The sequence below is a fragment of the Peromyscus californicus genome, unplaced genomic scaffold (genome assembly GCF_007827085.1).
Source record: "Peromyscus californicus insignis strain IS unplaced genomic scaffold, ASM782708v3 Scaffold_4__1_contigs__length_199733344, whole genome shotgun sequence".
NCBI classification, from domain to species: Eukaryota; Metazoa; Chordata; class Mammalia; order Rodentia; family Cricetidae; genus Peromyscus; species Peromyscus californicus.
The window spans coordinates 992,791-1,009,510 of NW_026294562.1; the positions used below are offsets into that span (position 1 = coordinate 992,791).

At 37.9% G+C, this 16,720-nt stretch overlaps 1 protein-coding gene across 8 annotated transcripts in view; it reads left to right on the plus strand.

Annotated features, from left to right (window-relative positions):
• The window catches only part of Fam204a (family with sequence similarity 204 member A), a 132,496-nt gene that overhangs the window by 83,227 nt on the left and 32,549 nt on the right, over positions 1 to 16,720 (plus strand). For 2 of the 8 annotated variants that reach the window (XM_052712255.1, XM_052712261.1), the window contains exon 1: positions 12,088 to 12,217. The exons of 4 other annotated variants lie outside the window; for them this stretch is intronic. In XM_052712255.1, coding sequence (XP_052568215.1) covers positions 12,157 to 12,217 — 61 coding nt within the window. In that variant the 5' untranslated portion in view covers positions 12,088 to 12,156. 2 more of the 8 variants (XM_052712256.1, XM_052712262.1) reach the window with 1 other exon arrangement.

A 16,720-nucleotide genomic window follows, 5' to 3' on the forward strand; every position in this document is an offset into this window, starting at 1 on the left:
AGAAATTCAGAGCCTCGTACGTTATTTTATTTAGAAGCTCTTTAATTATTTATTATCTTGAGAAGGTGATTTACATAAAGCAAATATTTCACTTCAGGAGAGTTTATAATAGTCTACCTTTTATAGTATCCTCTACTTAGAAGTCAAAACAACTTATGGGAATGAGATTTTTTTTAAAATAATTTTTTGTCCATGGTTAAGAAAATGAATCCCCAGTTTAACTTCACTAAAGATCAAACTTGAGAGAAGCATGATGAGAACCTGCCCCAGACTTCCTGAATCTTCTCCTCATGCCTCCGGGTTACTCATAGTGTTACATACCCACACAATTAAGATAGTAATACATATGATAAATTATAGCCTGGGAGTAGCATCCAATTAGAGGAACTGTTTAATGCGCCATCTTCAACTATGAAACCATCATGCAGATGATAGATGGAGCAGCTGCAATTAACCTGAGTTAATATTTGGCAGAGCCAGATGGACAACTCTTAACATATAATCTCCCTCAAAGTACGATATGCTTTTAAGGAAGGATTATATGTACTTCACTGTAGCATCTTCTCTGGAACACAGTGTGTCTGTCTCATTGTTTAATTTCCACTTATGAGTCCCAAGTGTTTGATTCTCTCTCACAAAACTAAGCTCAGAAGAATGTAAAGTAGGCAGGGTAGGCTTTCCATACACCAACCATCCTCAGGTCTGTCTCCTTATCTCTCTTCCAGTCAAGCCTGCCTCTTCTAGAGTGCCCTGTTCTCTATTAGTCCTCCATTACTTCATGAAAACTACTTTCCTGAAACAAGTTGGGTCATTCAAACACATTGTCATACAATTAACTAATAAATCTTAGTGTGCTTTCATCCCCAGCAATATCTTCATTCTGACATGGATTAAATCCTAGAGCCAATGTTTGTGAGCCAAGAAAATGTTCATATTGACCACCAAATGCCTTGACTTAGCTCCAAGTTCTTAAGCAATAAGGGACATTGTGGAAGTGTTGAATGGCATGTGGAAGACTGGGTTGTTTTCTTGGTCCATGTTGCAACTTAAATTTCAGCCTGGTCTACTCATAGAAAATAGGGATAATTAAAAAGCTCCCTCATATGGTTGCTATGAGGATTAAATCAGAGTGTGTATATAAACACACTTAGAATAGTGCTGACATTTCAGAGGAACTCAGACCATTTTATAGTCTTCTTCTCTTTCCACTTCCTCCTCATTCTTTGAGGGAGATGGTGTGGTATGGAGGAACTTACATGGGCTTAGGAACCAGGTGTTCTGGGTGTAGATCTGGACCATATGATGGTGAGCATATAATGTTCATGAACTCATTTCCTTCAGAGAATTGAAGGAAATTGAATATGTTGAAATATGTCATGGTTTGTCGTGAAAATTGAGAAGATAGTGTCTACTTAGTAATATGCTATATACCCAGTGGGTACATATTAATGATTTATGGTTATTGATTCCAATAAAGGCAAAATACAGATATTTAGGTTCAAAAGTACAATTTTCTAAATGTAAAACTGTCTCTGATAATTATGTAACCAAATATAGGTGTTAGATTGTTGACATTTAAATAGTTAAGTTCCTAGGTTTCTGAGCCAGAATGCCATTTCCTTTACACAAATATTTTCCTGCAATTCAAGACAAATAGACAAATAAAAACTACAATGGTGTTATTTGGAAAAAGTGTTCTGGGAATGTTCTAACAAGATGCTGGTGAATGGACTATCACAATAAAGAAAGGTTGAGTATTTGAAGTATATGCTGAAAGACTTCAGTAAACAAAAAGTCATAAAAAGAAAATATACAAATTCTATCATTAAGGACAATTGTAGACAATTTCATTTTTATGTGTGTGTATCTGATTTTAAAAATTATTTTTTATGCCAGGCAGTGGTGGTGCACACCTTTAATCTCAGCACTTGGGAGAGTATCTCTGTGAGTTCAAGGCCTACAAAGTGAGTTCCAGGAAAGCCAGAGCTGTTATACAGAGAAACTCTGTCTCAAACAAATAAACAAACATCCCAAAATTATATAATAAAATGTTTAATATTATCATATAATAGTAATTATTAGTGAATATATTATATTCACTTATATATAATCTTAGTATATACATATATATATGCTGGCAAAACACAAGTAAAATAAAAACAAATCTTTCTTATTAAATTTATTCACTTATTTTACATCCCAACCTGTTTCCCCTTCCTCCTCTTCTTCCGTTCCCTCCCCCACCTCCCCTCTGCCCACCCGAATCCACTCCTCCTCTATTTCTGTCCAGAAAGTGGCAGGCCTCCCCTGTGTGTCAACAAAGCATGGCATATCAAGTTGAGGCAGGACTAAGCTCCTCCCCTCGTTTTAAGACCTGGGTAAGGCAATCCAGTATGAGGAATAAGTTCCCAGGCCCCACTTCCGCTTCTAGGAGTCCCACAAGTAGATGAAGCTACTCAACTGTCACATATGTAGAGGGCCTAGGTCGGTCCCATGCGGGCTCCTTAGCTGTCCGCCCAGTATCTATGAGTTCCTATGAGCCCAGGTTAGTTGTTTCTGTGGGTTCTGTTGTAATGACCTTGACCCCTCTGGCTTGTACAATCCTTCCTCCCTCTTTTCAACAAAATTCCCAGAAGTAATCCACCTTATAAACCAGCTGAAAGAAAAATAAATCTTTTAAAAACAAAATTCCCTGAGAAAGTGCTGGGAAGATGGCTCTATCAGTAGTGTTTGTCATCCAAGCATGAAGACCTGCATTTGTATCCTGAGTACCCACATAAAAATAGATGTGGCACAGTCCGTGCCTCTAATCCCAGTGCTGGGTAATCAGAGGAGGATTCCTGTGACTGACTGAATGGGGCTCTCCAGGCTCAACAATAGACTGTCTCTTATATTTTTGTTGTGAGCCTAGCCTTTAATGGCTGAGCCATATCTCCAGCTTTGGATTGTCCCAAAAAATAAAGGGGAGAGAGGGATTGAGGAAGACTCATGATGTTCACTTCTGACATCCCCCCCCCACAACTCCATGAGAAGTGCATGGAAAGATATGCATCTGCATGCACTAGACAACATTTCTACTTGTCATAGCCAAATAAGCAGCTTTCTGACCAACATTTGTACAGATAACACATGTACACTCTGGAAAAAGCAAAATAACTATGGGACAACATTGGTATTGGGGGACAAAATAAAAGCAGATATATACTGGAATGTTCAGACACTGATGGAGAGGACAGTAAGGTGTAAATTCATTGTTTCTAGGCTTTATTCTGAAGGCAAGCTGAAACCAGCATGCTGTAGGGGAATTAGAAAATGAATAGAATGCTGATCTTACTTGGGAAAGAGTTTGGTCCAATAACTATTGTTAGAAAGCACAGGAAAGAAGAGAATGTGATTGTAAATTTTACTTATAAGCCATGGCCTAATCCCTGGACTGACTACCTACTAAGCAAGCAAAGGGCAGACCCTCGAGGAATCCAGCTATGCAAAAACAGCAGAACTTAAATCTACACTGCCTCCTGTTTCTGAAGAGAGAGAGCTTACATTTGGTTCAGCCAAGTTAACTCCCTGGTTTAAATAGCCAATCAACTTCTCCTTGGAAGAACATACTTTCATCCAGAGTTTCTATGCACATAATTCACAATTTCCAGGATAGAATTCAAAATCATTTGCAGTGATAGAGTGTATAGAAAGACACCTTGGAGATTATTAAAACACATCTCTGGGTGTATCTGTGAGGGTCTCTCCAGAGAAGATCAACTAACTAAAAGAGAGGGACAGCTGCTGTGGTGCTCTGAATAAAAAATGCCCCCAGAGATGCATGTATTTGAACACTTGTTCCCAGAACCTTTAAGAGATTCAGCCTTGCTGGAGGAAGTACATCATGAGGGTTTATAGCCTCATTCTACGTCCTGCTCTCTCTGTATCTTTCTCTCTGTCTCTTGTCTGTCTGTCTGTCTGTCTGTCTGTCTCTTTCCCTTCCTGTATGTGGATGAAAATTTAGCCAGCCAGCTTCCTATCCCTGCTGCCTTATCCACCATTATGAACATCTCTGGACCATAAGCTAAAATGAACTTCCTTCCTTAAGTTGCTTCTGGTATTTTGTAACAGCAAATGCAGGTAGTATCAGCTCATCACGGGTTGCAGATAGGATGAATTTGGAGAAAGGAGAAAGCCTATTAGTGCAGGAGTCATTCCTAGCTCTGCTTCCTGGCCACCATAATGTGACCTGCCACATCCTCCTCACCACGATGAGCTGAAACCTCTGAAATTATATGCAAAATAAAAATTTTCTTCTAAGGTGTATCTATCTTGTATTGACAGAAAAACTAGCATACTTATTAAACAGACATATAAGAGAACATGAATGATTCTTTTTTTCCTTTTTAAATTGTGTGTGTGCGTATGTGCACATGAGAGAGTGTGCGTTTGTGTGTGTATGCATATGCTCATGTGCACACATGTGCCATGGTATGCATGTGGAGGTTAGAGAACAACTTGTAAGAGTAATTTCTCTCTTTCTAACATGTGGGTTCCAAGGAATGAACTCGGGTTATCAGGCTTGACAGTAAGTATCTTACCTTGATGAGCTATCTTGCTGAAACAAACCATTTTAAACATAAAAATCAATGAATAGTAATCCTGAGATTATCCAATGTTTGGATAAAAAATGAGAACTTTAAAATAGTTGTGCTTTAGGGTGGAAAGAAAAATAAAACAATGAAAAGATAAGAAACTCCAGTTGAGAAATATAAAGAATAATAATAATAATAAAAAAACTAAAGAAAGTACCAGTTCAACAATATTGGTATCAATTCTCCCCAAACTACTCTATAGATTTAATGTATACCCAACCAAATTCTCCCCAGTAGTTTTTGTGGAAATTAAAAAATTCTTCAATTTGTATAAAAAAAGCAAGCAAATTAAGATAATCAAAACTATTTTGAAACAGCAATAACAAATGGATGTAAGGTTCATACTACCATGCTTAAATGTATTATAATGCCACTGTAATTAAGATGGTGTAATATTGGAGGAGAGGCAGATCAATAGAAGAGAATCTAGGATCTAGAATATATATTCACATCTGTATTACCAACTTGAGTTTCAATTAAGGTACACAGTGACTTGAATGGAGGAGTTTAAAGTAGTATTGCTGGGACAGCTGGACAGCTGGGTTCCCAAAATGAACCTTGATTTCTACTTGGCACCATATATAGAACTGACCCAAATAAATCATAGACCTAGAAATCTAACAGTATAAAAAGTCTATAAATAAAACAGAGAAAATACCTTTTGATCTTAAATAAGGTAAAAACTTTTTAACTCACACACACGCACACACACAAACGCACAGGCACACACACACAAACACACCCTAACCCCACAAAAGAAAAAAAATCAGTAAATTGAAATTTATGAAAAGAAAATCCACTCTTTGAAATCCAGTGTGATGAAAATCAAAATCCAACCATAGAAGCCATAAAAGAATTGATATTAAAATTAATATCCTACTTAGATATACCAACATATTTCTGTAAACAGGTCCAACTGTTTCTGCCTGTCCACAAACCATAAAGCAACATGAGCTCTTGTACATTGTTGATTGCTGATGGGAATGTACAGTGGAATGGTCACTTAGCAAACACTTAACAGTTCCTTAACTAGTTAAGCTTACTGTACAGCTCAACAACCACCTATTCAGGGATATTTACCCAAGAGAAATTGAAACCTTTATCCACACACAATCTATGTAGAGTATTTCTTAGCATTTTTCACTGTTATTGCTAAAACTCAAAAACAGTCCAAATAGCCTCCAACTAGTGAATAGACAAACTATATGGTCACTACTCAGGGAATGCTACTTAGCAACAAAAGGTACAAACTTCTGATACATGTGGCAACTTTGATGATCCTTTCCCATGTTATGCTAAATGAAACAAGCCAGACCAAATAACCTACTACTATTCAATTTTATTTATATGAATCCATTCAGGAAATGTCAAACTATAAAATATTTCAGCTGTTTATAGGAGCTGGAGGGTAGGAGTTCTTCAGAGAGAGTTTCAGAGAGAATCATTACTCATGTACTGATTATCATGGTGTTTATGTGACTACATATATTTTTTTAAATATCACAGTGCACAGTATAAGGTGTGTATGTGTGTGTGTGTGTGAATTATATCACAGTGTTGAAACTGAGAAAAATAAGGTAAAATAAAAACATTTTCAGATAATAGAAAAGTCAAGGAAATCTAGTGTTCACAGACTTACTATTACATGACAAGCTGAAAGAAATTCTTTAGAATAAAAATAAATGAAAACAGATGTAAACATTTGTCTAGGGGATGAGCAGAGATGGCTGCAAATAATATATATATATATATATATAAAATGTAAAAGATTATTTTTCTTCTTTACTCCTGTGAAAACATACATGAATTAAAGAAAAAGAAGTGACCTCGTCATGAGTTCCACAAAGTATGTAGATATAATAAGTAGGACATCTTCTAGGATGGGTCCAAAGCATCATGTAGACTTGTGCAGTTCCAAGATTTCTATATTTTACGTGAACTGTTAAACAAGTCCTCTAAGTAGTATGTGGTTACCACACCTTTGGTCAAAACATCCCATTGTGCAGCCTTGCAGGGGAAAGTAAGCTCAGACTCTCTGACCTTGAGTCAAGATGAAAACAAGCCGCAAGCTGGGGTCTCTGTGGACCCCCACAGGAGACTCAGAGAATATTTTCAGATCTTTTCTTTTCTCTATAGCAAAAGGAAAATATGTTGGCTCAGTCCCCAAAAGTACTACCAAGAGACTATCTGCATGGTCATTAGTCATTTGACATAGCTTTATTGTGATTTAGAACAAACCAGGGATATGGTGCTGTGGGGAGCTGGTGAAGCCCTAAGTAAATTTACAAAGAGTGGATGAAGTCCTGAGTGAATGTGTATTGTTTGACATGGGCACAGCCATATCAAAAACCAAGTTTAAGACCCATGGGAAACTGGCAAAGTCATACTGGGGTCCAAGTACAAGTGTCTCTGAATAACTGTCCAGTGTGTGCAAGTACAAATATTTATGATTGACCAATATATGCAAAACTAGCAACTGCAACTTCCTCTTCCTAAGACTGTTGTCTACAGAGATTCCCTATCAAGACTAGCTAAGTCCTCCCCTCTGTTCTATAGAAAGTGAACATGCTGAGGTAGTTGGTACCACTTCATGAGAGTGCATATGGACTACCTGACCCCAGCTATTCTGTGTCCCTGTGTCTGTTATGTCTTTAATGTCTGTCATTTCTCATCCACCATTACCCTTAGTCAGGTACAGACACCAAGCCATGCAGGTTACCACATGGTACAGAAGGTAGAAAGCAGCTCAGATCTGGTGAACAACTGATGGTGGAGGGTGTTTGAAAGTCACATTTAACTAATAATGTTTTATAGGCATTTATAGTAAAGGAGGTAGCCCCTGTGGCTAGGCTAAATTCATAAAACTGAAACATCATGAATAGAAGAAAGAAGTGCTCAATTGTGATGAAATGCAAAGAAGAATGGAAGGCAATAAAAAATTAATGGGAAAATATTTAATTTGATGTTCAATTGCCCCTTACCCTCTATTCCCATTGACTTGTCTAGATGCTAATCATTCTTCTATAATGATCTTCTAGCTATGCATGTTGCTTCACATAGCTCCAAGTTTACCTTCCAAATGCACAAGATTATTCAACATTCATCTCCCTTGAGCATCTAAATCATTATGTTGTTTTCTTGACCAGAATCCTATAAATTCTTCCACTGGATCAACTAGAGTATCAGCATTTGTCTTAGGAAATGCTCCAAGTCTGGCCCAAGAATATTTTTTGAGATAGGGTCTCAACTATTCATCCCAAGATGATCCTGACCTTGCAATATTTTTTCCTCCACCTTCTAGGTTCTAGGGTTATAGGTGTTTATCACCATCCTAGTTCTAAGCTGATTTCTTGTTTTTGCTAAATCATGCTATTCCTGGTACTCACTACTTGTTCACATGATGTTCCTAAGCCACAGCCCCCGTTTCTCTTTATATAATTCATTTCCATCTTCACCCCTGCCAAGCTTCTTAACGAGCCTGTTTATGTACTTCTGCATCCTCACACCTTAGACAGAGATGGCACTGGACATATAATATAGTAAAGATTGGAAAAGTGCTGACAGTGTAATCCAGTCATCTGTCAACCTTCATGAGCGCCTTGATTTTTATACTTCAGAAAACTACTTGACAACTTCTCAATTACCAGGCTTTGTATTAAACTAATATGTGTTGCTTTATCTAGAGAGGTGAAGTAGGTAGAGGAATATTTTTGAAAATGAAAGTGTTAAAAAGAAAAGGGAGAGACCAACAGATTTCAGTGCATCAAACCAGGAATGAGTGGAGGCTTTCTGACAGGATGTGACCACTCACTATATGGTGATAGGAAAGGAGAGAGAAAAGACACCAAAACCTCTTTTTTCGTGAGATCCCACTGGTTATGCCGTTACACTGGTCATCACGGATGTCTACACTTTTGAATGTTCTGCCCTGGGATTATTAAGGAACCTCCCCTTATGAGGCAATATGGAACAGTGGGGGAAAGCAGTAACTCAGCATCCATTGTATTTGTCTGTTAGGTTTGTATTCTTGTCCTGGTTCTGCAAATCGCTGGATGTGTGGCATCAGACAAGTTGCTTCAGTTACTATCTATAAAGATGATGCACCCATACCTACTTCATAGGAGTACATGAGATACTAGAGGCAAAATATAAACATACACAAATACTCTTTAAATGTCCCTCTTCTGTTGTCTTTCCCCATTAGACCTGAAGAATTTGAAAGTAATCCCCTATATTATGGAAAATGTCTTTCCTCAAATGTCAATTCCTGCTGATATCACAGTGTTAATTGTTAGTTGTTAAGTATATCCTTGGAAGACTTGACATTGTTTATAGATGTTTTACTCTGAAAATGTGAAAAAAGTTCATATAAATTGTAATTTCTCAATCATGATGGATAGCAACACAATTATGAAATTCAGAACTCTCTGGTTTCAATTTCTCTACCTAAGTCACTAGACCATATTTTTGCAATTTTGAAAAAGAAGTACATTGTATAGAAGGAAATTAATTATTCTTTCTCAGTTTCAGCAAGAAGTACATTTATTACATGTTCAACAAAGTTGTATTCACTTTATCCAAATGAGAAATAGTTGAGGGACTTCGTTATATTTGGAGAACATTTCCATCAATCAGAGATTTAGCAGCCACCAAAAAGAATTCCACAATTAATCTTTCATATCATGGGTGTGACTTAAAATCTCTACACTAAAAATATTAAATATGAGAGCAAACTGTTCATACACTTTAATGTTCCTCAGCAAAGAAAAACTGCTTTGTGTTTTTGAAGATATGAAGAATTTAAATGAAACTTACATGCTTGAAATTATTGCCAGATGCAATAAAATTCCAGCACAATTCACTGGCTGCATGGTATATTTCACTATGATTTACTAAAAAGTATTCAACAATTCTATGTTTCACTGAAATCTCAAAAATACAAGTATTTCATTCACAAAACACATGGTTTGGCAGGTTTCCAGAGCAGGAATTTTCTGGAGGGAAGATAAATTTATTGATTAAAATAAATCAAATAACTGACATCTTCCTTAGAAAACTTGCAAAACATAAAAATGCAGAAGTTGACAGTCTCACAATTTGGAGCAGAACAAAACTCTGAGATATGACTTGTTTATTATCAGGCTTCATTAGTATCATAAGTAGATATTTAAGAATTTCATATTAACATTGGGAAAATATGCATGTAATTATATACATATATATGTGAATGATTATAAATCTTTGGAGTTTTTACCCATTTCCACCCAATGTACAGTAATATGCAGTAAACAATGAGCATTCATGAATGGAATATGTGTAGAAGTAATTCAGATACTTAAGCATGCTGACATAATTTCTTTCTACCCCATGCTATGACTTTTCTCCCTGTCCTCTCACTATTCTGGCCACACTTCTACCTTTAACAATTGTTATGGGCTGGACAGTTGTGTGCTTTCCCCCAATTCATGTTGAAGCCTAAAGCCACAACACAGTTGTATCTGGAGATGGGACCTCTAACGAAGTAAGTTAAGTAAAATAAGATCAAAAGGATGAGTCCCTGATACCATTAGTGTCCTTATGAGGACTCCAAAGAGCTCTCCTAAACTGTGTTCCAAAGAGGTCACATTAGCACACAGAGATAGTAGCTGTCTATAATCCAAGAGAAGAGACCTTGCTAGCAGACTTTACAGTATCCAGAGCAGGAGAAATGCATTAATTATTTAAGCTATTCAGCCTATAATATTTTGTTATGACAATTTATAGCAGACTAACACAACAATTAAACCACTCAATGCTGACAATTACAAAACCAGTTTCATATACTTCCTTGATCTTTAGGGATTTGAGTAGAAGGAAATCCCATTTAAAAGCTAGACAGTCTTGTCATTGGAGATTTCCATATGAATCCTTGAATTATTTAGCTTTGCTTTTCTCTAAATCAGGGAATGCTTGAGGGGAACTTATCAAATTAGGACATATCACTACATCATAAACTTGGCCTATCTTCCAGAAGATATTAGAGGATGCATGGGTGTACTAGGTGTTTAAGTAGTAGGATTAACTACCTAATAATGCTAAATCCATTCATATTATTAAATACAGACAAACATTTTGTACATCAGAACATTTTTAAAAAGGCATTTGTTAATAATGTTAGTAAGTGAAAATTATTGTGGGTTAAGCAATGTGTACGTTGTTTGGCCTACATTGAACTCCTTGCTTTAAATAACTAAATACCTTCTATTCAGCCTAATTTAAGAGTATTTTAGTATTCTTATGTGTTGCCAAGTCTTAGTCAAATCATGGTAGCTGACTTTCAGTCTAGTCAGTGTGACAGCTGATCGGACCATGTTTTATAAGATAAATGCCCAGATATGACCAACCACACTATTATATCAGTTTCTTTTCCTTTTTTTAATCTGGATTGTTTGCTCACTGGTGGACCTCTCTGAATTTTGACTGAATCATAACACTACTTCATTCATGAAACAGCTGTTGGTTCAAATAAATTCTTCAAAGTTTAATTTGTCATAGGCTTTTTAAACTTGTTAAAGGCTTTGTATTTTGTGTGTGCATGTGCCCACACACATGTTCCAGTACACATATATAGAGTCCAGAAGACAATTCCCAAGCATAGTTCCTCAGGGGATATTCACCTGTCTTTTCTGCTCACTGGCCTGGAGCTTGCCGAGTAGGCCAGAGCGGTTGGACAAGGAGTCCCAAGAGTCTGCCTGTCTGTCTCCTCGGTGCTGGGATTACACGCACGGGCCACTACCTCTGGCTTTTTAAATATGAATTCTGGGGATGAAATGAACTCAGGTCCTCCCACTTGCTCGGTAAGCTTTTCACTGAGCTATCTCCCTAGCCCTGTATTTTCTCATGTAACCACCACAAGAAAATAGGAACATATACTTAATCTTACTACGGAACATTACTTCAGAAAATGGACGCAGTTCTGAATTAGTCCTATATTCGTCTCTGTCTCCGTGTCTGTTTTTATTGTCTTCACACGGTGATATTTTCTGATCTTTTCACCATTTACACGCCTCCACGGCCCTCATCAGGACCTATATACACTGTGCCAACCCAGTAAACAGAGGAACAGGAATCGGATTGAGAATTTCATGAGGCCTGGAACACAGTGAGCACTCAAACACAGGAAGAAAGGAACGGGGAAGCGAAGGAAGGAAGAGGGATTGATGAATGAAAACATTCCCTGAAGAGGGTATCCACAATTCTTGCTTGAACTCAAGTAAACGAGGAAGTCAGCAGTTTCCTCAGCCAGACGCACCAGCACAGGCAAAGAGTTAGGAAAGAACAAAGCTTTAAAAACAAACAAACAAACAAAAAACCAAAACCCGCTGCGTCCAAGGAGAAAGACAACGAGAAAACGGAGGAAAAAGCAAACAAACAAAAAACAGCCCCCGCCAGGGAGATAGGAGAGGATAGGCAAGTCAGGCTGTTGCCTTGGCGACCGCAGAGCCAGAATGGCCGTAGCCTATTGGCTGAGCCGCTTGAGCCAATGAGAAGGCATGATGTTGACGGGGTTCTAAGATGGCTGCTGAGCCGCCGCTTCCTGGCCGGTAGGTTCGGCTTCGCGCTGCTCGACTTGGCGGCGGGCTTCGTGGCGGGCCTGTCGGGCTTGGGTTCCGGGCAGGGAGGGCAGCGGAGGCGTCTGAGCGGCCGGGCGTCACCGCTCCCCCGCGGGGTCGCCGGAGCGGGCTAGGAAAACTCGGCCGTGGCGGGCCCCGTCTCCGTCCCGTTCCAGGCCGAGCGAGGAGGGGCCGGGCAGCCTCGAGCGCGGCAGGCTCGTGGGTGCACTTGCCGTTTCGGGGAAAGCGACTGCGGCTAATGGGAGGGAGGCTAGACCTTCGGCGTCCCGGCCGGCGTTCCGGTGGGGATTCTGACGCGGCTTGAGATCCGAAGGTGGCGCGGCCCCCAAATACCCAGAGCCGCAGAGTTCCAGGTTGTCAGCGGGAAGAGGTGTACCTTTGTAGAGCTACCCTGTCGCAGTCTTGAACTTCGTAAGTATTTGCACAATGGCGTGGATTGCATAATTTGTAAATCTTTCCGTACAAGGTAGAGAGGCTCTGGGGGAAAAGTAGTTTCCGGGCTATGGCTGTAAACAAACATTGCTTTAATTCACGCTCACCCACTCTTGCAAAGAAAAAAGCAAAAGGAAATCCCGCTAAATAAATAGTTTATGTGAAATAAGTCCGAACTCAGGCCTGTGATCCCCTTGTGTTTTCTGTGCTGTTTTGAAAAAAAGGAACACATTTTCTAACAATAAATAAGACATTTACATTAATGTTGACGTTAATCCGAAAAAGTACATTAACTAATTCCAACGTTCATGAACTAATTAAATCCTTTATTAGGATCTTATAGGTTAGAGGCTGATGGTTATAATTATTTTACAAATAAGATTAAATTTAGATGTCTGTGATTATTTAAAATTGAATACAAAATTTATGATTATAAATATAGTCATTTGATAAAAATACAGTTTAAATTCTGGCATGTTAGAGACAGGAAATGCTTATCTGTTGAGATGCTCAGATTTTTATCTTTTGGGTATAGCTTGTAAGCAGTTGGGTGGTCTAGAAAACACATTTCTCGGACTACATGTGACTCTCAGTATGTTACTTAGTGTAATATCTTGCCTGATTTTTTCACATGTAAAAAGTGCTGAAAAATTTTTACTAAATTTTAGCAATCTTATAATTACAGCCTAGAATCATTGTTTTGGTTCTTCTCCCAAATCTTTGTCTCCAAGAATGCATCACCAACTTGACGATCTAAAAGTACATAACTGAAAGCCATCAGGCTTTTGTAAAATAAGTGGATCACAATGAGTTAGGCCAGTTTTAAAATGGGTTGATGTTAATTTCTAATCAGTATTGTGATGAGGATTGATGCCTGGCTCTTGACTTGTGTGCCATGGCCTGCTTTGTTTTTCCCCTACTGCCTTTGTGTCTTGTAACTTCGTTTCCTGTCCTTTTTCACTGACCTGGGTGCAGGGTGTATTCTTGACTGGGTTGTGAGGTAGAGGAGAGAAACTGCATTTCCTGAACTTTCATCAAGATTTCATGATTGAGAGAGAATAGTATATTACATCAAAGAGTGAGGCAGTTCTGGGCATTTGGGGCACTGGCAACATTAAGATTATAAACATTTTAAAGGTGTGAGACATCTCAGTGGTAGCTGTTCACACTCCCATTTTAAAGCTTAGAAAGGATGGAGACCCAGGCAGATGCAATGGCCTGCTCAGGGCTGGAAGTCATCTGAATCCCAAGCCTATTTTAGCTACTGTAACTAGTGGTCTCCAATTCTGACACAAGCTAGAACTTTTATTATTGAGATTTGGTATCTCTATGGTTTCTGTATTTTGAGGGATGATATTTATAAAACTTATAAAAGAATTATAAAAACGAGGTGTATAGTCAACATCTCTGGTAACAAGTGAAGGATAATAAGTTTTCTTACCTAATGGTAGATGATAAGTGCTACTAGGGAAAAAATAAAATAATTTTGATTTAAAAAAAATACTGATAATTAGCTTAGTGACTTCTAGTACTTTCATTATAAAACTTTGTAAAAAAAAAAAAAAAAGATTACCAGCTGCTGAACCACTTTGTTTTAAATGCATTGTTTTCTGCCAATGTGTGCTCCATATGGCTATGTTTGTTTTTTGAGGGTAAAGAAAACCCACTTTATTTAGATTTAGAACAGTACAGAAATACATTCAGTTCATAGCAAAGTCTGCCCAGAACTAGAAGATGTGTCCCATGTTGTGTACCAAATAGTTTGTAGGGTGTAATAAATCACAACTGCAGTGGTACTGAGTGTACGATATGAAGGTGATATTTGAAACTTTAGAGAAAGGGATTGATCCTTGGCTCATTTACGTCTTCCTTGAGGCTCTCATGATTAAATTAAATATTATTGAGTTGCAGGTTAAAAACTGAAAGCCTACAAATTAATTCATTGGCAGTGCTATAATAGGCCTGGCTCTAATCTACATAGAAGAATTGACTTTCTGTTTGTCTGTTATTCCACATCTTTTGAGACTGGCTGGATTTTCTCAGAGACTAATTTAGGACTTTTCTCCCTTAAAATAAAGACATGCATCCTGAAAGGAATGAAAGAGACACTTCAAAGAAATAAAGAAACTCTGTTCAGAGAAGCCCAAACAAGAGTAGCAGGAGCAGTTGGAAAACGTATGAGTGACACATATTAATAGGAATAGAAAAGCAATATCTTCAAACAGGAGCCCATGGCAGAAATTACTAAGCAGCCTCTCCATATTGGCTGGTTTACAGTTGAGCTGCTGCTTCAATGGACAGCTCCATTTTGCAGGCTCATTACCAGCAGTTACCTAAGTTTACCAGTAGAAACTTGAATCTCCCTAATATGTTTTTGTGTTTTCTTTTTGTTTTGTGCCACACCTCAGTATCACAGGAAACTAACATGTGGCTAAAGATTTTTAAGGACTGAGTTAAAAAATATACCTTATCTGAATTTTGTATTATAGATTTGGCGATTCTTTTAACTTTTTTTTTTCTTTAGGTACATTTAAGAAACTTTCAAGCTAGGAAAATACCATATTGAGACCAGTTTTGGATACCATATCAAGCAGTAGATAAAAGCAATTTTGAAAAAGTTCAAAAAGCCATGAAAACTGGATAGCTGCCTGGAAACTGATAAGGAAAAGCATAACTCCTGTAGGGTAACTGAGACTGCTCTCCATGGGGAAGCACATTTGAATGCCCAGAATGTAGACTGTGAAACTCCAGACATACTAAAACAGAGGTCTACTTGTAGGTGACACATGCCATTGAAGGTTCAGGTTGAGTAACATTTCCTTGAAATGGTATAAACTTTGCTCTGTGAGGCTACAGATTCTATTCTGTTTTTTATACTTTTGTTCTCAGGCTCTTAGAGAATATCTAGCATGCAGTGAAAAATGCCATGGGCATACTTTCTACAGTAGGCCCCAAGCATGCTTTAAAAAAATGTCTGAAATTTGTTACAGTTTTAGTATCCTCAAATGGATAATGACCCTAAAGATGTTTTAGAGACCATTACTACTCTACTCTCCCTACTGGCATATTTTATCGAGTATCTCAACCAAGTTTAGGGGTTGATGCAGGTTTTATAAGACTGAACATGTATAACTTGGGGTCTTTACTTTAAGTTGAACTTAAATTCTGGATAGAAAATTACACACAATGGTTAGAGAAGACCTTTATAAATAAGGAACATTAATGTTTGAGCTCCATTAATGGCCTGGTAATCTGCCTCTTGTTTTATTGCCCTATTCAGAGGCTAAATACCAGGTTTATTTAGAGAAGCTTCATGTCAGACTGTGGAGATCAGGGAGGAACATGATTTGCTTCACTTGATAAATCACCACAAATATCAGAAACTTCAAAGGTATCCTATGAGCCCTTCTGTCCATATTAGGAGTGATAAAAATGCATTTCATGGCCACAGAAATAATAGCAAGAACCACTGAACATTTGTTTTTTGATGCACAGTTCAAGTTTATTAAAAAATAAAAAGGTTTTCAGCACCAAACATTTATTGAACCCCTAGACTTTCCTAAATGCTGTTGAGTGTTGAATCTCATTTAATCCTCAGACTAACCAGTGTAATTATCCTGTGCTGCAGATAAAGAAACTGAGGGTCACAGTTGTTGAGTGAGTTCTGCCTCTAGTGGAACTGGAGTCAGGAGTCTAATCGTCGTGGTTCTTTTAAAAAGCCAAGAGAATGTTTCAGAAAATCAAGTACTGGTAAACCTGGCCTAAAAACACAAAAATAAACCCTGTTTCTTTAAATCTGAGAGAGGATCCTTAAAAGAAAGCAGAAATATGTAATTCAGAGTAATGCAAAGATCCTTGATACCCATGACCTGAAGAGAATGGGGTTGGTTTTCCTACTAGATTAATTGCAAAATAGGCCAGGACACCCAGACTTTCTGTTCTTTTGTCCCTTCTGACTGATAATGAATCTTGAGACTGTTTTGGGTTCAGTTGTATGAAAAAATAGTCTGTACTGTGGAAGTCAAATGAAGTGATTACACT